Source organism: Mirounga leonina, unplaced genomic scaffold (genome assembly GCF_011800145.1).
Source record: "Mirounga leonina isolate KUSES-001 unplaced genomic scaffold, KU_Mleo_1.0 Mir_174, whole genome shotgun sequence".
In the NCBI taxonomy this organism is placed as follows: domain Eukaryota; kingdom Metazoa; phylum Chordata; class Mammalia; order Carnivora; family Phocidae; genus Mirounga; species Mirounga leonina.
Window position 1 is genome coordinate 82,079,135 of NW_023270451.1, and position 20,908 is coordinate 82,100,042.

Below are 20,908 nucleotides of genomic sequence, written 5' to 3' on the forward strand. Positions count from 1 at the left end.
TGATCAAAGTCTTTACTTAGATCTTTGCAATTTACCTTTGTAAATTATACCTCAATTAAAAAAAAAAAGCCTTATCAGTGCCTACATAGTTTGTAGTTTATCGGGAGACCAACAAGTGATCATATACAATTTTACTATTCAGTGTAATAAGTGCTATGATATAGGTAAACATAAAATTTCAGAAATGCATGAACATCATGTAACACCTATGTGGCGGTGACATTGTTATGCATTTATCAAAGCTGTCCTGCTTTTGTGTTCTATTTTCTAGTCTCTTCCACACAAAGGTTAAGTAAGGCCGGTAGGAAACATGACCAGTGGAGTATGTGCAGAAGTGATATCCTTTGCTTCTAAATCTGGTCCTAACCCCACCTGTATATTCCTCCATACTTTTTCTTTTGTTTCTGTGGTGGCCTTGACAACCAGATGTTGATGATGGGTCTCTGAATGAAGAGATGGAGCCAAGCCCTCTGCTCCCATCCATTCATACTGAATTGCAGTGTGAGCAAGAAAGAATCATGTGTTACATTAAACCACTGGAGGGAAGGAGAGAAGGGAGTGGAGGAGGAAAGGAAGAAGGAAGAAAGGAAAGATAAGACAAGAGGGAGAGAGGGAGCCAGTATCTCAGGAATAAACTATGGGAGAAAATTAAGCCATCAAAAAGGACAGTCTTTTGGGTAGGCTGAGAGCAGTTTAGCACAAAGGATGGTATAGAATACCATCATCATGTGATCTCCATAAGAAATAAAGAGAGAGAAATGAAAGAACTAGATTTTAAAACATTTTACCTTATGTTACCTTTGTTTTTCTGAATTATATTATTGTTTTTACACCATGATTCTTAATTAATTAATGGTTCTTCTAGTAAAATACTTCTAAACTTTGTTTTAACTTTGGCAAAATGAAAAAGATAAGACCTCTCTAATTGAGTCAAGAGCAGAAGTGCCCAGAGAAAATATTACTGCTCACATATAAAGAGAATGTTTTGGCATTTGCCACACAACATGTTGCCTTGGTTTTATAATCCAAAAAGAGTATGTTTTTAGCAGAGTTCAAGTGAATTACCTGTGTGAACATCCGATATTTGATGTGGGCGGGTATGTGTTAATTTTCATATTTCTCCTAGCATTTATCCCCTGATTTTGACAGGATTTTTGCATGACCATTTCCTTTTTTCTGCATGATCTCTGTGACTCCTGGACACTTTACATACTTATAATGATATCCCCGTACCTCTGGGAAAACTCTATTGATTTGCTTAGTGTCTTGAATCAGATTAGCATGCTTTTTCTTTTTCTTCTGTAGGATATTCTCAAATGTGGTTTATTTACTATGAATGGTTACTGAACTGGCCTTTGGTACATCCAGAAATAACAAGAGCTATGAAATGTAAACAGGTGGGAGTTAGGGAATGCTCATTTTTATTCATTCATTTAATCAGGCAGTAAATGGATAACTCATTGAACACCAACCATTGTGTAGGTGCATCAGATATAGTGGTGGACCAGAGGTTTGATCACAGACTTCAAAGCTGGCTTAAATACTTCTGAAATAGTCATTAGGTGGATGATTAAATACACAATGAAGTAATTTCAATTGAGTGAAGAGAATAAGTACAGGATGTTATGAGGACCCCTGCAGAATACTGGGGGATTGAAGAGTGAGGGTCAGGGACTATCCTTAACTTCAGGAAGTGCTATCTGAGCTGAGTCTTGCCAGACATGTTTGTACAGCCAGATAAAAATCATGACAAGGAAGTTCAGGTGACAAAGCCAGATCTGGAGTGTAACAGATGCAGTATTTTATGAAAGTACTTTTTTTCTTCCTGCCTCAGCATGCAGTGTAACCAGGTCTGGAGACTCACATCAAGGCTGCAAAATGGAAGATCTATTTCTATATTTTGATATAAATTGTTAGCATGGGGAAAATAAAATTTAAAATCCAGTAAGAAATAAAATTCTACTTAGAAAAGTGACTATAGTGATCACAGGTTTATGACATCAACTTAAGGAAAAAAATCAATATGTGTTTCTGTTGCAGCAGAGATATTTTATATTTTAAGAAATTAAGATCTCTCACATTAGGAAATATTAATGTGTTGTTTTTTTCCTCACATAATTTCCCACCTAGGAGACTTGTTCGTAGCACTAGAAATCCTCCTAGGCTCACTTACACAATAGCTGTGTGTTTCAGACACACATTTTTTTCAGTCTTAAGCAAAACCTTTGCCCTGAGATGTACATTCTCACTCATTTGCTATAGAAGCTCGTGATCCCTTATTTTAGGTTTCTTGAAAGGTGAGGTTTTAGTGAGGACCAAATATATTTATTCTCTTCATAAAATACTTCATAAGTTACACTTCAGACCCCGTAATAGTGAATTTGAGGGAAATGTTAGTTCATGCCTCACACACAGCGTACTTCTAAATCCCTATATATTTTCCTCCAGTCTGATAAATTATATGCTTCAAGGGATGACAAAATGCTTTCCCAAAGTTTATTGGTTTTTAAATGCCAAGTGGCTGAAAAGTTTTTCAGTGATTTTAGACTTTTGCATCCTTTTGGAGTTGAGGGGCGGATTTATCAATTTGAAAGATTCTTAGACCTAGGGTTGGCAAGCTACAGCCTGTGGGCTAACTCTGGTCTCTGTTCTTTTAAAGTCCGTGAGTTATGATGGTTTTTACATTTTTCAAGTGTTGTTAAAACAAAAAGGATATGGAACTGAGAGGTATGCGGCCTGCTAAGCGTAATATAGTAACTGTTTGGTATTTTACAGAAAAGGTGTGCCTTTCCTGTGTTAGGCCATCTGGACTCTTGTTTCAGCTAGAATAAATGTTTAGTGCCACATGGTGGGAAATTTTTAGTTATTAAAACTTTAGCGATATTTAGATTATAAAATTGGCATTCTGAGTAATTCACAATTTGTTTTTAAAAATTCTGACTCTTGGGACACCTGGTGGCTTAGTTGGTTAAGCGTCTGCCTTCGGCTCAGGTCATGATCCCAGGGTCCTGGGATCGAGTCCTGCGTTGGGCTCCTTGCTCAGTGGGGAGCTGGCTTCTCCCTCTGCCTGCCGCTCCCCCTGCTTGTGCTCTCTGTAGGTCGCTCTCTCTGACAAATAAATAAATCATAAAAAAATTCTAACTCTTTGCTGTAGTTTATTTTATTTTTAAGTTTTTCTTTTAATTCCAGTTAACACAGTGTTATATTAGTTTCAGGTGTTGTACAATATAGTGATTCAGTAATTCTGTAGGCCTCAGGGTGCTCATCATGACCATTGCCCTCCTTAATCCCCATCACCTGTTTCTCCCCTGCCCCCACCACCTCTGCTATAAAGTTTAGTAATTTATAGGGCATTTACTCTCAAGTAGCCACACAGGTTTCAAGTTATATTGCCCTTAGCTTTACTAAACTTAAAGCCTTCTGAGTTACGTAAATGCTATATGTTAGTTACAAATAAACAAAGAAAAACAAAGAAAAACCCAAAACCCTATCCTTCTAAGCATATATACAACTCACAGCCAGTAGAGGAGATTTAATAGCAATGACAAATAATTCACAAGCTCCTATGATTGATTTTTCAGTCTTAACAATGATGAATTTGTCAGTTTTCATGTATCCACAAAACATGTATTATTGTGTGACATTTTTCGAAATGAAGGTTGAATTTTAAAGTCTGTTGTTTGAAGAAAGATTTAAATTCATTTTAATTTTTCAATTTTTCATGCAGATTTCCAGTTCTTAAAGATTTTGTAAATATCAGCTGAATGTTTTACCTTGTTTATTCTTTCTTTTCACATCTATCTGAAAAACCACAATTGGACGTCAAAGAGTCAAATTATGTGAAAAGAAAAGCTTCTTTTCAAGACTTGTAGCTGTGTACTCATTGCTACTAATGTAAGATATGCCCTGGAGCAGACCAGCCTTTCTTTCCTTTTAGTAAACAATGGCATTCAAATTTTTTAATTATTTCTATTAAAAGCTGCAGAGGAGCTTTTGCTAATTACCAAAATGGGAGCATGTTTTGGGGAAAATGTGTAAGAAAAGAAAATACTAATTTTGTCAAAGTTTGTGGAAATAAAATTGAAGAGAGAAATAAGAGTGTGTAGGCAAATATGCTGTATAATAAATGAGCCAGAAATCAAATGTACATCCAGAATGTGGTATGATAAGAATTATCAGACTTTAAATTTTATATTCAAATATGCAGTATCAAATATCAAAAATAAAATGTGTTGTGCCTAAAAAGAAAATCCTTTATTCCCAACTGAAAATTTTATTCTCAAACAAAAGTCAGTGTGGGGATGCCTGCCAAGCTTGTTACTTGGCCCAGCTTGCCCTTACTAAGCTGTTTGACATCCAGTAAGTTCTCTGAGACTGTTTCCTGATTTGAAAAAAGCTCATCCCTACCAAACGAGAGTTTTTATGAGGCACAAACAATACAGCATGTACTAGGACTCTTTAAATAATAAAATTATATATAAATATTAGATGTTGTTTTTATTAAATCAGTGGTTGCACCTCTTTCTGTATTTAAGTTTTCCAAATACTGCTGTATAAAAGGAGACATTTCACGAATATTTATGCCTTTATATTCAAGGCAGTGATTGGTAACACCTACACTCTTCTTTTGAAATGTTTTTTTTTTAAAGATTTTATTTATTTATTTGACAGAGAGAGACACAGCGAGAGAGGGAACACAAGCAGGGGGAGTGGGAGAGGGAGAAGCAGGCTTCCCGCGGAGCAGGGAGCCCTATGTGGGACTCGATCCCAGGACCCTGGGATCATGACCCGAGCCGAAGGCAGTCGCTCAACCGACTGAGCCACCCAGGCGCCCCCTTCTTTTGAAATGTTTTAAACTTCAATTAAAATAATGTCTTAAATCTCTGTATGCTTGGAAATGAAAAGTACAAAACACACAATTTATTGATGCTGTGAACACTGAAGAAAATACCATATGACATGCATTTGTTCATAAATAATACATGTGCCCTGTCTGCGAAGCTCAACTTCAATAAAACACAACTACTTTAAACATCTCAAAATCTCGATGTGACCTTTCAGTGTGATGGTGAAATCTCAAATGCAATGTATCTAAATCTTCACTAATTATCTTTCCATTCAGATATCTTTGTGTTTGTATGTATTTATTCAGTTGCTTAAAAAAAAACAGAAAAAAATGAGGAAACAAGGCAAATAATCAAAAAGCCCAGAGGTTTTCTTCAGTATGTTCTGCATTTAGATGCTGGAATCGTATTTCTGCAGATGTGCCTACTTTGTCTTTTTCTGACATCCATCACTTTATAATAGCAGAATGACCAGCAGGAGCTTAGTGGAAGGAGAGCCTCGTTCCCAGTAGTTCTGGGTTCTGTTTTGTTTTCTGTCCTCACACGTGGTGCATTTGGGATCCAGGGTGTAGTAAATTTCCTGTCTCTTCTCTTCTGGACTCACCTCTGCACCACTCTTCTTCACTTCTCCCTACAGCACCCCACCCCTCGGGAATACTGGTCACCACATCATTCTACCCAATACGATTCTGTAATTTACATTATGCTGTTGTCTTCTGTTTTCCTAGGAACTTCACTGTATACAGGGAGGGGGTGTTAGTGGCCCTGGTCTTACCAATGGTAAGATGTGTAATTTTTTTGTTTAAAACTCTCCAATGGATTTCCTTCTGGTACACTTAAAATGAAATCTACAACATGGTCATGGTTTACAGGCCCTCTTTCCTCCATCTCTCCCAATATCTTTTACCCTGTTCTTCCTTTCTTCACTATGTTCCAAAAGCACTGGCTTCCTTACTATCCCCAAACACGCAAAGTATGCTCAGTATGTGTATACCATATATGTAATTTATTATTTAACAACATATACATATTATGTAATATGGTGTCAGTAATATATATATACACACATATATTCATTAAATATTTATTATTTATTAGCTGCCCCACTATGTACTTTAATACATAAATGCCATGAAAACTGAAAACTCTGTATTGTTTACTCCTGTAACCCCAGTGATTTGAACAATATATTGTGCATAGAGGCTCTTAGCTATTTCCCCAGTGAATGGATGTATGAATGAATCATTCCAGCACAAGTGCTAAAGTTAAGTCTCATTACGTTAGGTGCCTACCCCTGGGGCTGTAGTGTGGCATCTTCCTCTCTTGATTCTGGTGGGTTAAGAGTGGACAGTGGGTAACATTTTAAAGAAAGTGTAGATGCTGTTAGAGAAAAAGAGGTTTACTCAGGAGGGGAAGAATACATACTTACCATTTTATCTCCCTTTTTTCTGTCTTTAATGCCTAGATGTTAATACCTTGGAATAGGTTAGTTTATATCTTTTCTCCTGTTCCCTTCTTTCAAAATGTTACCAATTTTTCTTTTGAAATATTGTATCCATCTTTCATTTTTCTTATTTCCCCTTACTACCACATTGGCATTGACCCTTAAATTCCTTGTTGCTAGTCTTTTTGCCCCCAATACAATCTTCCACCACCTACGATCTCCTGAATATGGCTCTAATTGTCATTTCTTTTAGAAAATGCATGCTAGATTCTTTTGTCCAAAATTAGACAGAACTTGCTAAAACAACCATGGTTTTCCAATATGCACACTTCCTTTCAGTCAGACTTATATCTTCTAATACCTAATTTTGAATATAAAAAATGTTCATGTTTTTAGAGAGTCCACAATATTAGATCTAAAATGGATTGTGCAAATAAGTTAGCCAAGCCTTTTTTTGGAGAAAGACGTGGGAAGAAAGAATGAAAAAAAAGAGAGACCTACAGAAGTACCTCTTCAGAACAAAATTTCAGCATAACTACATCTAGGCCCTGGGTGTCTTAAGCCCTAGACCTGAGTTCCTTCTCTGTGCCAGGAATAACCTGTTCTCTGCTGTGTCCTCCTCCATTTATGTCTATCTCCATCTCCCAGACACCGTTATGCCCTCCTGTCCAGCTGAAGTCTGTTTCTTTTTTCTGCTTGCATGGTTTTCATAGAGCTCCAAATATTACTGAAATTATTACCTGTATCATGCACTTCTGTAGTTTCTTTTAATATTGCATTTTGCATGTTTTTCATATTATTTTAGGCCTGTGCTAATGTAACTTATAAGAAATACATTTTTTTGTCTTTTGTCCATCATTCCTGGCACACAGCTCCTCAAATCCTTGCAGTTTCCTAAGTGATAAGTGCAATAAAGATGAAATGGGTATTTTGTTGTTGTTGTTGTTATTCATAATAAGCTCCTCTGAACCACACCAGAATTTATGCTTGAGGTGATTTTTGGAAAGCCCCTAGATAATCGCAAAAAAGGAGGGACTGGTTAGCAGTGGAACCATCCTGATCTCTGGAGAGTTTAATCATCAATGGCCAATGATTTAATGATTTTGCTTGCATAATGAGACCTCCATAAAAATATCTGAAGTTGAGGTTGGGAGGTATTTTGGGCTGGTGAATATGTAGAGGACCTGGGGAGGTGGCACCCCCGGAGAAGGTGTGGAAACCCTTCCCGCATACCTTGCTCTGTGCATCTCTTTGGTCTGGCCATTGCTGAGTTGTATCCTTTTATGATAAACCAGTAATCTAGTAAGTAAACTGGTTTTCTGAGTTCTGTGAGCCATTCTAGCAAATGATCAGACTTGAGAATGGGGTCATGGGAACCTATTTTTAGCTGGTCTGCCAGAAGCAGAAGGGACAAATGAGACTTGAGATCAGCATCTGAAGTGGGGTGGTCTTGTGCGACCCCTCCCCTGACCTGTGGGATCTGACTCTCCATGTAGATCGTGTCAGAGTTGAGTTAAATTATGGGACCTCCAGCTAGTGTCCACGGAGAATCAGGGTTTCTTGATGTGTGGGAAAACTCACGTATCTGGTGTCAAAGTGAAGTTTTGAAGTAGAGGAGAAACACAGAAGAATGTTTTCTTTTGTTTTCTTTCAGGCCTCAAAAGACTACAAATGTCTCAGAGATAGAGTTCCCAGAGTTACTTGGTATTGTTGTTGTTAATATTTATATATCATCACCAAGCACTACAGCAAGCATATCCTCAAGTTAAAATTGTTTGGTGGCTTTTATTGAGTAATATTTAAGATAAATTTTAGATTAAATGCTGTAAGGATTTAATTCCGGTGATTTTGATCAGGGATGCTCACCCATATTACTTTTGGAGGCAGAACAACCACCAGTGGTATTAAAATTCAGCCGCAGTTTAATAAATTAGATTTGTGGCATCTTTGTAAAGCTACAGCCTGGCTAGAAAAATACCTAAAAATAAATCTTTTGCTGTTTTTCTTGATCAAATTTTGTCAATAAGATACACAGAAGATGCTCTCAGTGTTAACATTCATGACCTGACATTCAGTGAAGGCTTAAAGGAGTGGCCCATTCTGAAAAGGTAGATGCAGCTAGGATGAGGGAAATCCCAGAGGGCGCAACCGAATAGCCTCTGAAGACCATCCCAGTTTTCAAACACAAAATTGTTCATGTTATAGATTAAGTTTTATCCTCATGTAGATTGTTGGGACATCTAAATGTTATACAAAATAGTTTTAATCCTGAGGAAATACTTCAGTCTGAGCCCTATATTACTAGGTCTTACATTGCACATTTTGTGTTTTGGAGGCTGGAGTGTGACCAAAGAGTGTCCATCAGGTAACAAACCTTGCAACCACAAATTCAGCATTGTGACATGTGTGTGAGAGTAAACCAGAGCCTCCTGCTTCAAAGCTGCTATGTACTTTTTATCAAAAGCATGTCTTTTTTTGCTTCTTATCAATTTTATGTGTTTAAAAAATGTTACAAAATAATTTTTTTAAAGGTAGAACTTCTATTTTTATATAGAAGCAAATTCAAAGCCTCAGGTCAAGAAGAGAATAAATTAGCCATGTAATATGGTGCTTATGTTGTGTTTTTTTGTGATTAAAAAAGGGCAGTTTTCTTAAAATTTTTATTTCAGTGTTTAAGAGATCATATAAACAAATATAAAAAAGGATGTCACGTGGAATACAACATTACAAAAACTCAAGTTATCTAATATAGAAAGAGCTAGAATGTTTGTATGAAATTAAAACAGCTGATGTTTAAAATGTAACAAACATATTTCTCATTTATTTGACTTATATTTTCTAAATTATGATGGTCTATTGCTTTAAATCTTCCTTGAATTAGAATTTTATACCAACATTTTCCCTATTATTAGATTGTGATTGTTTTGAGTATAGTGTCTATGGCTTTAGACATCTTATGTCCCCCCTATTATTCTTTACTTATTATGGTATAGATATTTTACAAATGTTTCCTGAATGAATGATAGCCATGCCTGAAGAAAATCCATTTGTTCTCTGTTGAAAAAACATCAACAAGGTGAACTTCTCAATGTAAATAAGGCTCATGGGAAATCACTCTTTTGATTTGACAGAATCCTCTAAATGAGAAATATGGAATGGACACATTTCTGATCAACTCGTAAACTCTGTAAATGTGTTCATGCCAATAAAAGGTAGAAAGGCTACTTTCACAATGTATTCAGTTGTTTTTATCTGATGTTGAGAAAAAGTTCAGATGTCTAATGGTGGCATGGGAAGGTAATGTAGAGGAGATTTTTAAAAAGCAAGAAGTACAACATCGCTCGGCATCAGGGAAATCCAAATCAAAACCTCAATGAGATACCACCTCACACCAGTCAGAATGGCTAAAATTAACAAGTCAGGAAATGACAGAAGTTGGTGAGGATGTGGAGAAAGGGGAACCCTCCTACACTATTGGTGGGAATGCGAGCTGGTGCAACCACTCTGGAAAACAGTATGGAGGTTCCTCAAAAAGTTGAAAATAGAGCTGCCCTATGACCCAACAATTGCACTACTGGGTATTTACCCCAGAGATACAAATGTAGGGATCCGAAGAGGTACATGCACCCCGATGTTTATAGCAGCAATGTCCACAATAGCCAAACTGGAAAGAGCCAAGATGTCCATCGACAGATGAATGGATAAAGAAGATGTGGTATATATATATATACAATGGAATATTATGCAGCCATCAAAGGGAATGAAATCTTGCCATCTGTAATGATGTGGATGGAACTGGAGGGTGTTATGCTGAGTAAAATAGGTCAATCAGAGAAAGACATGTATCATATGACCTCACTGATATGAGAAATTCTTAATCTCAGGAAACAAACTGAGGGTTGCCGGAGTGGTGGGGGGTGGGAGGGATGGGGTGGCTCCCTACCATTGGGGAGGGTATGTGCTATAGTGAGCACTGTGAATTGTGTAAGACTGATGAATCACAGACCTGTACCTCTGAAACAAATAATACATTATATGTTAAAAAAAAAAAAAAGTATAGTAGGAAGGGAAAAATGAAGGGGGGGAAATCGGAGGGGGAGATGAACCATGAGAGACTATGGACTCTGAGAAACAAACAGGGTTCTAGAGAGGTGGGGGTTGAGGGAGGGGTTAGCCCAGTGATAGGTATTAAGGAGGGTATGTACTGCATGGAGCACTGGGTGTTATATGCAAGCAATGAATCATGGAACACTACATCAAAAACTAATGATGTAATGTATGGTGATTAACATAACATAATAAAAAAATAAATAAAAAGCAAGAGATATGCTTGGAGGCTGAAAAACTGTAATTTAAATGGAAAATATTAGATCTCATAATTTAAATATTGTCTGGATACTACAGTGGGTACAATATAGTGTTTCATTCTTCTAATATATATATATTTTCACCTTTGAAAGGACCCATAGAAAGGCCTAGTTTCCATTGAAAACTTGTTTTCAAATTAAGTATAGTAGCTTTGTTCCAATTGTTTATAGTAGAAAATATAAAATCCTGCCATTGGATAAGAAAATTTAAATTTATCTTAACACACAGGGAACACGGTTGTTTCCAAAGTACGTTTTTCTTTAATTTTTTAATCCCTGTTCTTTTTTCCCAGGCATTTCCTGGAAATATCAACTCTGATAGCGTGGTTCGGCATGATTTGCAGCATCCGGTTATTGCCCGCTATGTACGCATAGTGCCTCTGGACTGGAACGGAGAAGGCCGCATTGGGCTCAGAATTGAAGTCTATGGCTGTTCTTACTGTGAGTATCTGCTGAAATTTGTGGTGGATTTTGTCATCTTCATGTAATTAGTGATTTGTTTATTTTTGATTATTTAACATTACTTGCTTTCTCTGACAATAAACTGCCTTGTTTTTATATATAAATAACATGTTAGTTTATTTGTATGTTATAAATATATTTTTACTTCTTTACACAAAAACACATATAAAAATACCTTAAGCAAAGGATTTGGAAAGTGATTGTTGTTCAGTAGACTAAAATGACAAAGCTTATTAATCAAGTTGCTTGAAGTCTTATACAATATTTAAAAAGTAGAAACTTACAGTATTATCCATCATTTTGACTCTTTGTGATGGATTTTGGAGAACTTCCTGCCAATTCTTGTCAGTTTCACCTTTTACTGTTTTAAAGCCAAGCACTAAGTTTTAATGTCAGTGATATTTTATATGTCTATAAGTTTTATTTGCTCCTTTAAAAAATTGACTTGGTCACCTAAAATGATTCTTTTCTTTTAATCACGTTTTAAACTCTTTTTTTTTAATTTCTTAAATGCATTATATATATATATATATATGTCCAGTGATTCTAATATATGGATTTTTGGGGATTGCAGCTCTGCTGTCTTGCATCTACTCATTTTTACCAGTAATGCTTTTTTGCTCCTCCTCCTCTTCTGTCTTTCACCTTCTTTACAGCCTTCTTATCTGCCTGTCCTTCCCTTCTCTGTCTTCTTGACTGTGACCTTAGTTTCTTTAAAACCTCATCTGTGGACTTTCTTTCAGGCCAAAGTTGATGATGGATTCATCTACCGAAGATTCATCTTTGCTTACTTGCTTCTAAGTAGACAGTGCCAACACAGAATTACTTTAAAGATTGTTGAGCTATTTTGAGGCCACGAGGTAGTAGAGATTCAGTCTGCAAATACATGATTTGCAAATACTGGCTTTAGAACATGAATTTCTGGTAAAATAGTTCCCTCCTCCTAGGAGTCTACTATTAGACTCTCCCGTACCCTTCCTATAGATACATAAAAATAAAAGTTCACTATAACCAGAAGATGGCAAATGACCTATTGGCAAGCTTTTTAAAATTAACCAAACATTTGGTAGTTTATAATAAAAATATATATAAAGTTTTCACCTCTGTACACATCAGTTACAGAGATTGGTGAAAATATTAGCTGTCACGATGACCTAATCATTTTTATTTATTCATGGGCAACATTATGTGCAAACTGAACTGGTTACTACAAAGTGGCCATGGAGATCATTTAAAAATTCTATAGGTGTTTATTTTATTTGGTCATCACTTTATTATAGCAAATATGATGAGTAGAGAGGCATAGAAATTTAGTTCTTCAGCAGAATGTAGATCTTCAGGTGGAAGATTTAACTTGTTAGGAGAAGCCTAAAATGAGCCCTAACATAAATTTGGGTTCTCTCTATGTGGTCTGGGTATTATGGATACAGAACTCTGTGTTCACACATATTCCAACTGTCAGCACACTGGGAAGGCCAAGACAAAATGTGGTATTTTTCTCGGTATGATGGATTTTCTAGGGAGCATGTTCAGCTTTCAGTAAATGAGAAATGTGTAATACTCTTCATGGAAACCATGATGTGTATAATTTATTAACAATTACTTATTGAGCATTTTTTATGTGTCATGAAATATTGCTGAATGTTAGTAATACTACAGTGAATACGGAAAACATTCTATGAGAGACAAGGTGGGACAATTAATATAGTAGTATTTATTAGGATAAAAACAGTGAAAGTTAAAATTCACCCAGAGGCACATCGCCTGAGTGATAGAGCTGAAAGGAAAACCGGTGAGTCTGGTACAATGCTAGAGCTCACTACCACTGTTCTATTTTCCTACTCCTTAATTCCAACAAAATGAACAACGATGTGACCATCTCCAAGTCAATAAAAGAATCATATTGACACCCCAGAAACACCCATCAGGCCCTCCCCCAGTTACTACTGCTTTTTAAAGGTAAAAATTCACCTGATTTTTACCCTCATAGATTACTTTTACTTTTTTTTTAGTTTCATAAAAAAGGGAATCCTAAAATATATATTATTTCCCATCTGACTTCTTTTCTTCAAAATAATAATTGTAAGAGTATCCACACTGTTATTTAAGGTATTTGATTATTTTCATAGGCACTGTTACTCTACTGTATGAATATTCTACAATCATCAATTCATTTCATGTTAATGAACATTTGAATTGTTTCCATTTTTGGCTATTTTAATAGAATTGCTATAAATATTCCTCGTGGGTGTCAGCTTAGGAAAGGGTACTACTAAGTTAGGACCTATGCATGTTTAATTTTTATCAATAATAACAAAAATTTCTCTGAAGTGGTTGTATCAATTTAGACTCCCACAACCAATGTACTGGAGTTCCTATTGCTTCACAAATTGGGGCACTTAGTATTGATTTGAAAGTTTTAGCCATTGTGGTGGGTGTTCATTATATCTCATTTTAGTTTTAGTGAGCACTTTCCTGATTTTTAAAGAGGTTATGCTTGTCATTCATTTGTATACCCTCTTTCTTTGAAGTGTATGTTGAAGAATCTTGCACATTTTTCTATTGTGTTGTCTTTTATTTTATCTATTTTCTAATTGTTTTGAGTAGTTTTTATAGCCAACTCTCTCTTTTATTTTATTCTTGTTATAATATCCAGATGTGTTATCTTACTTTTGAGATGGCTTTCTTTAAAAATAATCATTTTAAAACCAACACTGTCAGTGGGGTTACTTTAGAATTCACAGTAAGCGCAAATGCAGCTTGCCCGAAGGCACATAGTGTGGGGTGATTCAGATGTGGCTTACAGTTGTTCTGCAGTTTTTGCAAGTGGATCTGTGAAGTTGTGAGCTCGTGCGATCATGGCCTTCTCCATCTAGCCTGGGCTTTGGCAGTCACAAGGTGGGAAGGAAAAAAATACCGGAAGCTAAGTAGGAGGCTAGGCTTTTCTAGTGTATAAGCCTCTCTGGGGGGAAAGATCGTACACTTTAAGAAACTGTATTAATATTATACCAATAGGAGCCAGTGGAGTAAATGATGAATTGGCAACATAAAATAAAATGTAAAATAGAAGTTGAAAAATACTTGTAGTAGGTTGTAGTAAATTGGATAGTGGCCTCCAGAGATATCAGGTACTAATCCCTGGAACTGTAAATTTTACTTAATAAGGCAGAGTGTTTGATTAAGTTAATGATCATGACCTGGGTAGATTATCCTGCATTATCCAGGGGGCTTCTAAGGACAGTGAGTTCTATCCTTGTGAGAGGTGGACAGAGGGAGAATTCACAGACAGGAAAATGGAGGCACTGTGACCATGGAGCAGAGATCAGGTGATAGGTTTATAAGTCACGGAATGTCAGCAGCCACCAAAAGCTGGAAGAGGAGAGGAGTAGATTCTCCCTGGAGCCTCTGGAGGAATTGAGGTCCTGCTGACACATTGATGTGAACCTAATGAAACTGATTTGGGACTTCTGGCCTCCAAAACTGTGAGAGAATAGAGCTGTTGTTTTAATTTGTATAGCAGGGCCTGGAAACTATACAAGTATCAATATCATTTTAGGGTGAAAAGAGATACAAAAATAGCTCTAGAGCAGTGTTCTTCAGTAGAACTTTAAACAAAGATGTAAATGTCCTTGACCTGCTGTAGTCCGCTAGTTACATTTGGCTGTTGAGCACTTGAAATGTAGCTGAGACAACTGAGGAACTAAATTTTAAATTGTATTTAATTCTTATTCACTTAAATAGTGTGACTGCTGGCTACCAGATTGGTTGGTGTAGATTAGAAGAACCAAAACATCTGCTTATTATTTTTCTTCCATGTTCTTTTATAGTTTAAAGAACCTACAACATTTATTTTTTAAATGGTATTCTCTGATTTTTTTCCCCTTAGTTTGGAGAACAACGATTTAATCATGCTGGACACAGTCTTTATTGTCAAGGAGTTGATGACTGATGTCACTTCTTTGACCAGATCCCTAACTGGGCCATTTTCCTAACTAATGTCCAAATCAGATTATTTTTATTTATCTATTTTTGAAGAATACAAATTGTATTTGTCTTTTCCAAGAAAAATACACATTTATAACAAGAAAAATATGTGTTAAACATATCTGTGATGGGCAACTTTTCTAAAGGTACTATGGTTTAAATTTATCTGTCCTGTAATTCAGGCTACAGTGGGCCCTTAGAAGATGGCCTCCTATTTTCTTTTTTTTTTTCATTTAGTGAACTATTGTGTCAGAGACTTTGATTTTTCAATGAGAAAAAGAATCATGAATCTTTGAGGGGGAGAAGTCAGATATACCCTTTTATTTTGCCCTCATTAGAGTTAGCAGTACTGTGTATGCTAGGGTCCCAGCAAGGAGAAACTAGGCTTCGATCACTCCTGTGGGAGAGAGAAATGAATTCTCTCATCTTTCTAGAAACCCCTTAGAGGATTTATCTGAGGTCTGTTTTAAAGTTCCAGGTTAGGGAATGGGGTTGTGCTTCTTTTATTTCTAAGTTTGACAGAAGAACTAGAGAGGGAGAAATCTCAGTATGAGCGCTGCTTCTGTTGGAGTTTGTGCCACTGTAATTCCCCTCGTGTTTGTCATTTTTCCTTGTGCAGTTCTTCCGTGATCTCTTTGTCATCTGAGAAGTTTGGTACTTCTCAAGATTGCAAACAGAAAGTTCACTCTATTCCAGGTGGAGAAGGTTAGTTCCAGGCCACTACTTTGAAGCCTTTAGGGCTTCTCCTGTTTGTGTTTCCTGACTTGTCTTGAGGATAATATGAGTTCTGATTTCAATGAATCGAAACTCATTTTAAATTATTCTGTTCCCTCTACATTTGGTTTTCCCTCTAGTTGAAACAAGTGCATGCTGTTATTTTTAAAACTTAGCGATAGTCCCCACGTCTTCGGACTCAGTAAACCTCCCAAAACACCAATGCTAATCTTCTAACTCTGTACCAGAAGGGAGAAGTCTCAGTCTAATAAATCCTAAAAAATCATGTATGGCTGCAGTACTCAAACATTAATTTTACACAAGCCCAGCACAGTGTCCTGATTGAAGTGAGCATTTTTGATGACAAATACTATATTAGCTTTTAACCAGAGTCTTCTTAAGAGTAAGGTAGTGCCTTGGGAAGCCAAGATACACACAACTAAACTAATTTTTGTATATGCCTTCCATTTGGATGAATAATTAATAAAGCCTGGCTATATAGCTCAATGCAAATCGTAATGGAAAGTAAGTGCCAGACTAGGGCAGGAAAAAGTATCAAGAGAAACCAGATACAAACAAAAGGACAGTGTTTTGTCCTTCTCATGCTGTGCAAATGAGATCGTCCTCCTTCAGGGACCACAAACTGACGCTCACTGCTCCCATGCTGCTAGGCAAGAGGTGCTGTCTTGTATGTATGTGTTAGTTTTCTAGGGCTGTCATAGCAAAGTACTACAAACTGTGGTGTAAGACAACAGGATTTGTTCTGTTGTAGTTCTGGAGGGCAGGAGTCCAAAATCAAGGTGTCAGCAGAGTTGATTCCTTCTACAGGCTCAGAGGGAGAAACTGTTTCATGTGTCTCCCAGACTTCTGGTGGTTGCTGGCAGTCCTTCATGCTCTTTGACCTGTTTGTGCGTCATTCCAGTGTCTGCCTCCCCTTTTACACAGCCTTCTCCCCTGCGTGTGTCGGGGTCTGTGTCCTCACGTGGCCTTCTTCCCTCTGTGTGTGTCGGGGTCTGTGTCCTCACATGACCTTCTTCCCTCTGTGTGTGTCGGGGTCTGTGTCCTCACGTGGCCTTCTTCCCTCTGTGTGTCTGTGTCTTCACATGGCCTTCTTACCTCATGTGTTTGTGTTTGTATCTTCACATGGCCCTCTTACAAAGACACCACTCATTGGATTTAAGATCCACCCTAATCCAGTATGACCTAATCTTTTTTTTTTTTCTTTCAAGATTTTATTTAAATTGTAGTTAGTTAACACATAGTGTAGTATTCGTTTCAGGGGTTTAGAATTTAGTGGTTCATCAGTTGCACATAACACCCACTGCTTATAACATTAACTGCCCTCCTTAATGCCCATCACCAAGTTACGCCATCCCCTCACCCACCTCCCTCCAGTAACCCTCAGTTGTTCTCTATTGTTAAGAGTCTCTAATGGTTTGCCTACCTCTCAGTTTTTATCTTATTTTATTTTTCCTTCCTTTTCCCTATGTTCATCTGTTTTGTTTCTTAAATTCCACATGAGTGAAATCATATGGTATTTGTCTTTCTCTGACTTCTTTTGCTTAGCATAATACACTTTAGTTGCATTCACGTCATTCCAAATAGCAAGATTTCATTCTTTTTGATGGCTGAGTAATATTCCATTGTACATATATACCACATCTTCTTTATCCATTCATCAGTTGATGGATATTTGGGCTTCTTCCATGTTGTGGACATTGTGGCTATAAACATTAGGCATGTGCCCCTTTGAGTCACTATTTTTGTATCCTTCAGATGAATACCTAGTAGCATAATAAGGTAGTTCTATTTTTAACTTTTTGAGGAACCTCCATACTATTTTCCAAAGCGGCTGCACCAGTTTGCATTCCCACCAACAGTGTAAGAGGTTCCCCTTTCTCTGCATAATCACCAACATCTATTGTTTCCTGAGTTGTTAATTTTAGCCATACTTAACCCGTGTGAGGTAGTATCTCATTGTGGTATTTCCCTGATGATGAGTGATGTTCAACATTTTTTACATGTGTCTGTTAGCCATTTGTATGTTTTCTTTGGAGAAATGTCTTTTCGTGTCTTTTGACCATTTCTTAACTGGATTTTTTATTTTTTGAGTGTTGAGTTTGATAAGTTCTTTATAGATTTTAGATACTAGCCCTTTATCAGATATATGATTTGCAAATATCTTCTCCTATTCTGTCAGTTGCCTTTTAGTTTTGTTGTTTCCTTCACTGCACTGAAGTTTATCTTGATGAAGTCCCAATAGTTCATTTTTGCTTTTGTGTACCTTGTCTCTGGAGATGTGTCTAGTGAGAGGTCGCTGCGGCTGAGGTCAAAGAGGTTGCTGCCTGTGTTCTCCTCTAGGATTTTGATGGATTCCTGTCTCACATTTAGGTCTTTCATCCACTTCGAGTCTATTTTTGTGTATGGTGTAAGAAAAATGGTCCAGTTTCATTCTTCTGCATGTGGTTGTCCAGTTTTTCCAGCATCATTTGTTGAAGAGACTGTATTTTTTTCCATTGGATATTCTTTCCTGCTTTGTCGAAGATTAGTTGGCCATAGAGTTGAGGGTCCATTTCTGGGTTCTCTATTCTGTTCCACTGAACTATGTGTCTGTTTTTGTGCCAGTACCATGCTGTCTAGATGATGACAGCTTTGTAATAGAGCTTGAAGTCCAGAATTGTGATGCTGCCAGCTTTGGTTGACCTAATCTTAAAGTAACTAATTACATCTGAAAATACTGCATTTCCAAGTAAGGCCATGTTTGGAGTTTCTGGGTGGATATGAATTTTGGAGAACATATATGTTCATTAAAATTAGTAAGAATTTTTGTTTAGTTTAGTTGGACAGAGAAATAAGAATTAGTTTTGGAAGTCCACCCATGTTGTCCTATTTAAATTAAATATTTAATTTTGCATAAAATAAAAGGGTTCCAGTTACTTGTATTTTGTGTTCTTCTCTCTCTCTCTCTCACACACACATACACACACACACACACACATGAAGTAAAAGATTTATTATGTTGCTTGGGGATCGATATATTGTGACACAGAGTCACCAATCCCAATAGCATTTATTAAATTCTATTTGTAAAGCATTTTGCTAATTTTAAATCTAAAGTGCAACCTATCATACCTGTGGTTAAAACACTTTAATGGTGCTACATTGCTTAAAGTTCAAGTTAGCTTGAAATATAGTGCCCTTCCTGTTACCTCTGCAGTCTTAAATCCTCTCATTGCCATGTTGCACTCTGTGCTCCAGTAATACAAACTATTCCTATTTCCCAGCACATGCTCTGCTTCTTGAACTTGCTTTTGTCCAGGATATCCTCTCCAACCACAGTGTCCTCTCCATTCTTCACCTCCTCAAGTCTCTTATGTTCCAGGATTCAGTTGAGATGCAATTTTCAACAAGAAGACTTCTCTGAATTTCCAGAATGAACCACATTTTTTTTTTACTCCCATTACACTGTGTGAATATTTCCAATGAAATATGTATCAAATTATTCCAAAATATAGCAGAGTGTGAGATGCGGGGGAGAGGGCAGACACAGTCACCATATTCATTATTGGCATCCTGTCAATTATCAGACCATATGCAAGTAATGTTTGCTGAACTGAACAAATACCAAGATGTAAATGATGCAGGCCTAACTTACTCTCTCAGTGGAAATTCATTACTCTTTGATGCTGGATATACTCTTTCATTAGTTGAACAGGGTATAATTCTGTTGCATCATATTGAATGGTGCTGTAGGTGCCTACGCAATGTTGAAAGACTTGCCTTACTGACTATATTAGTAGATGTTCCAAAAGAGTCATACAAAGCAAATAATTTAGTTTCTCTTATTCCAATTTCAGTGTTTCGAGACCTTATGTTATTTCTATGTAAGATCATTTTAAACCACAATTTCATGAGGCTGCTTTTTGAATTATAAACATGTAAATTACTTATCATCAGAGGAAAAATATCATACAAGTTACACATAGTAAAGAGATAATTAAAATTGTCAGGGTAGTATGTTATATATAAAGGACATGCTCTGTTCTTATGTATGCAAGTAGATAAAAAATAAATTTAGTATGTTATAACCAAAAATGTTCTTGCCATTAAGAGAAATGGAACTTAGCTTCAAGCACATATATTCTTCAGGTCTTTGCAAAGTAGTTTGTATTTCAAACTTGAATTGGAATACTTTGTAATAGAAAGATGATCTGTATATATCTAATTGTGGCTCATATTGATGACAGTGCAGCAACTGAAGATCATTGTAGCAGGTGAAAAATATTTTTGAGATGGTGAAAAATAAACTGAATCATTTGTGTTATGGTTTTGATTTACTTAGCAATGTAAATTCAAAGTGTAGGTATTACAAGATAAGTTATTGTCATTTTATACAGTAAAAAGTCAGATACTTGGTGAGTCTCATTTCTGGATTGACGTTTGAGGGTGACATTTGCATTGAAAGGAAATTTATGGTATGAAAAACAAAGAATTACATTCTCATTTTTCATGTCTATGGAGATGCATGCTATCAGCATTTAATTATTTTTTTCCAGTGTAATTTCTTTTACTTGGAAGGTAGTTACTATGGAGTCTATTCAGTGAGATAACATGGCAAATATAAGTTTCTCCATAGATACAAGAGAGTCACAAATGACAGCCAGTTCATATTTTGGAGAAATGCTTACTTAGACATTGATTTAGATTTAGATTTACATTGTATTACTTACTACAAAAATCTAACTTACCCTCAAGAATTTTATAAGTTCACATATAAAATCAACAGTGTTGATTTAAAATAAATCAAAATTATTGATAGAGCATAACATATAATCATACCTGTTTGCAGTTTTGAATTAGGAGTAACAGTATACTTCTGTTGTGGAATAAGAGAGGGTGGTAGATTTTTTTATTGTAAATATTAGTTCAGAATTCTTTTCATAAAATAATTTTCCAAAAAATACACATTTTAAAACAAAGCATACACATATTATGATAACTGGTTGAAAATTAGAATAAAATAATGAAAAATAACCATGCTTTAGCATGGTTTACAAATAAGGTACTTTGATTAATATGAAGAGTCCTGTGCA

At 36.3% G+C, this 20,908-nt stretch overlaps 1 protein-coding gene across 1 annotated transcript in view; it reads left to right on the plus strand.

Annotated features, from left to right (window-relative positions):
• The window catches only part of CNTNAP2 (contactin associated protein 2), a 1,539,511-nt gene that overhangs the window by 430,508 nt on the left and 1,088,095 nt on the right, over window positions 1–20,908 (plus strand). Inside the window, exon 6 of the mRNA XM_035021319.1 lies at window positions 10,949–11,096. Coding sequence (XP_034877210.1) covers window positions 10,949–11,096 — 148 coding nt within the window. The remainder of the gene's footprint in view (window positions 1–10,948; window positions 11,097–20,908) is intronic.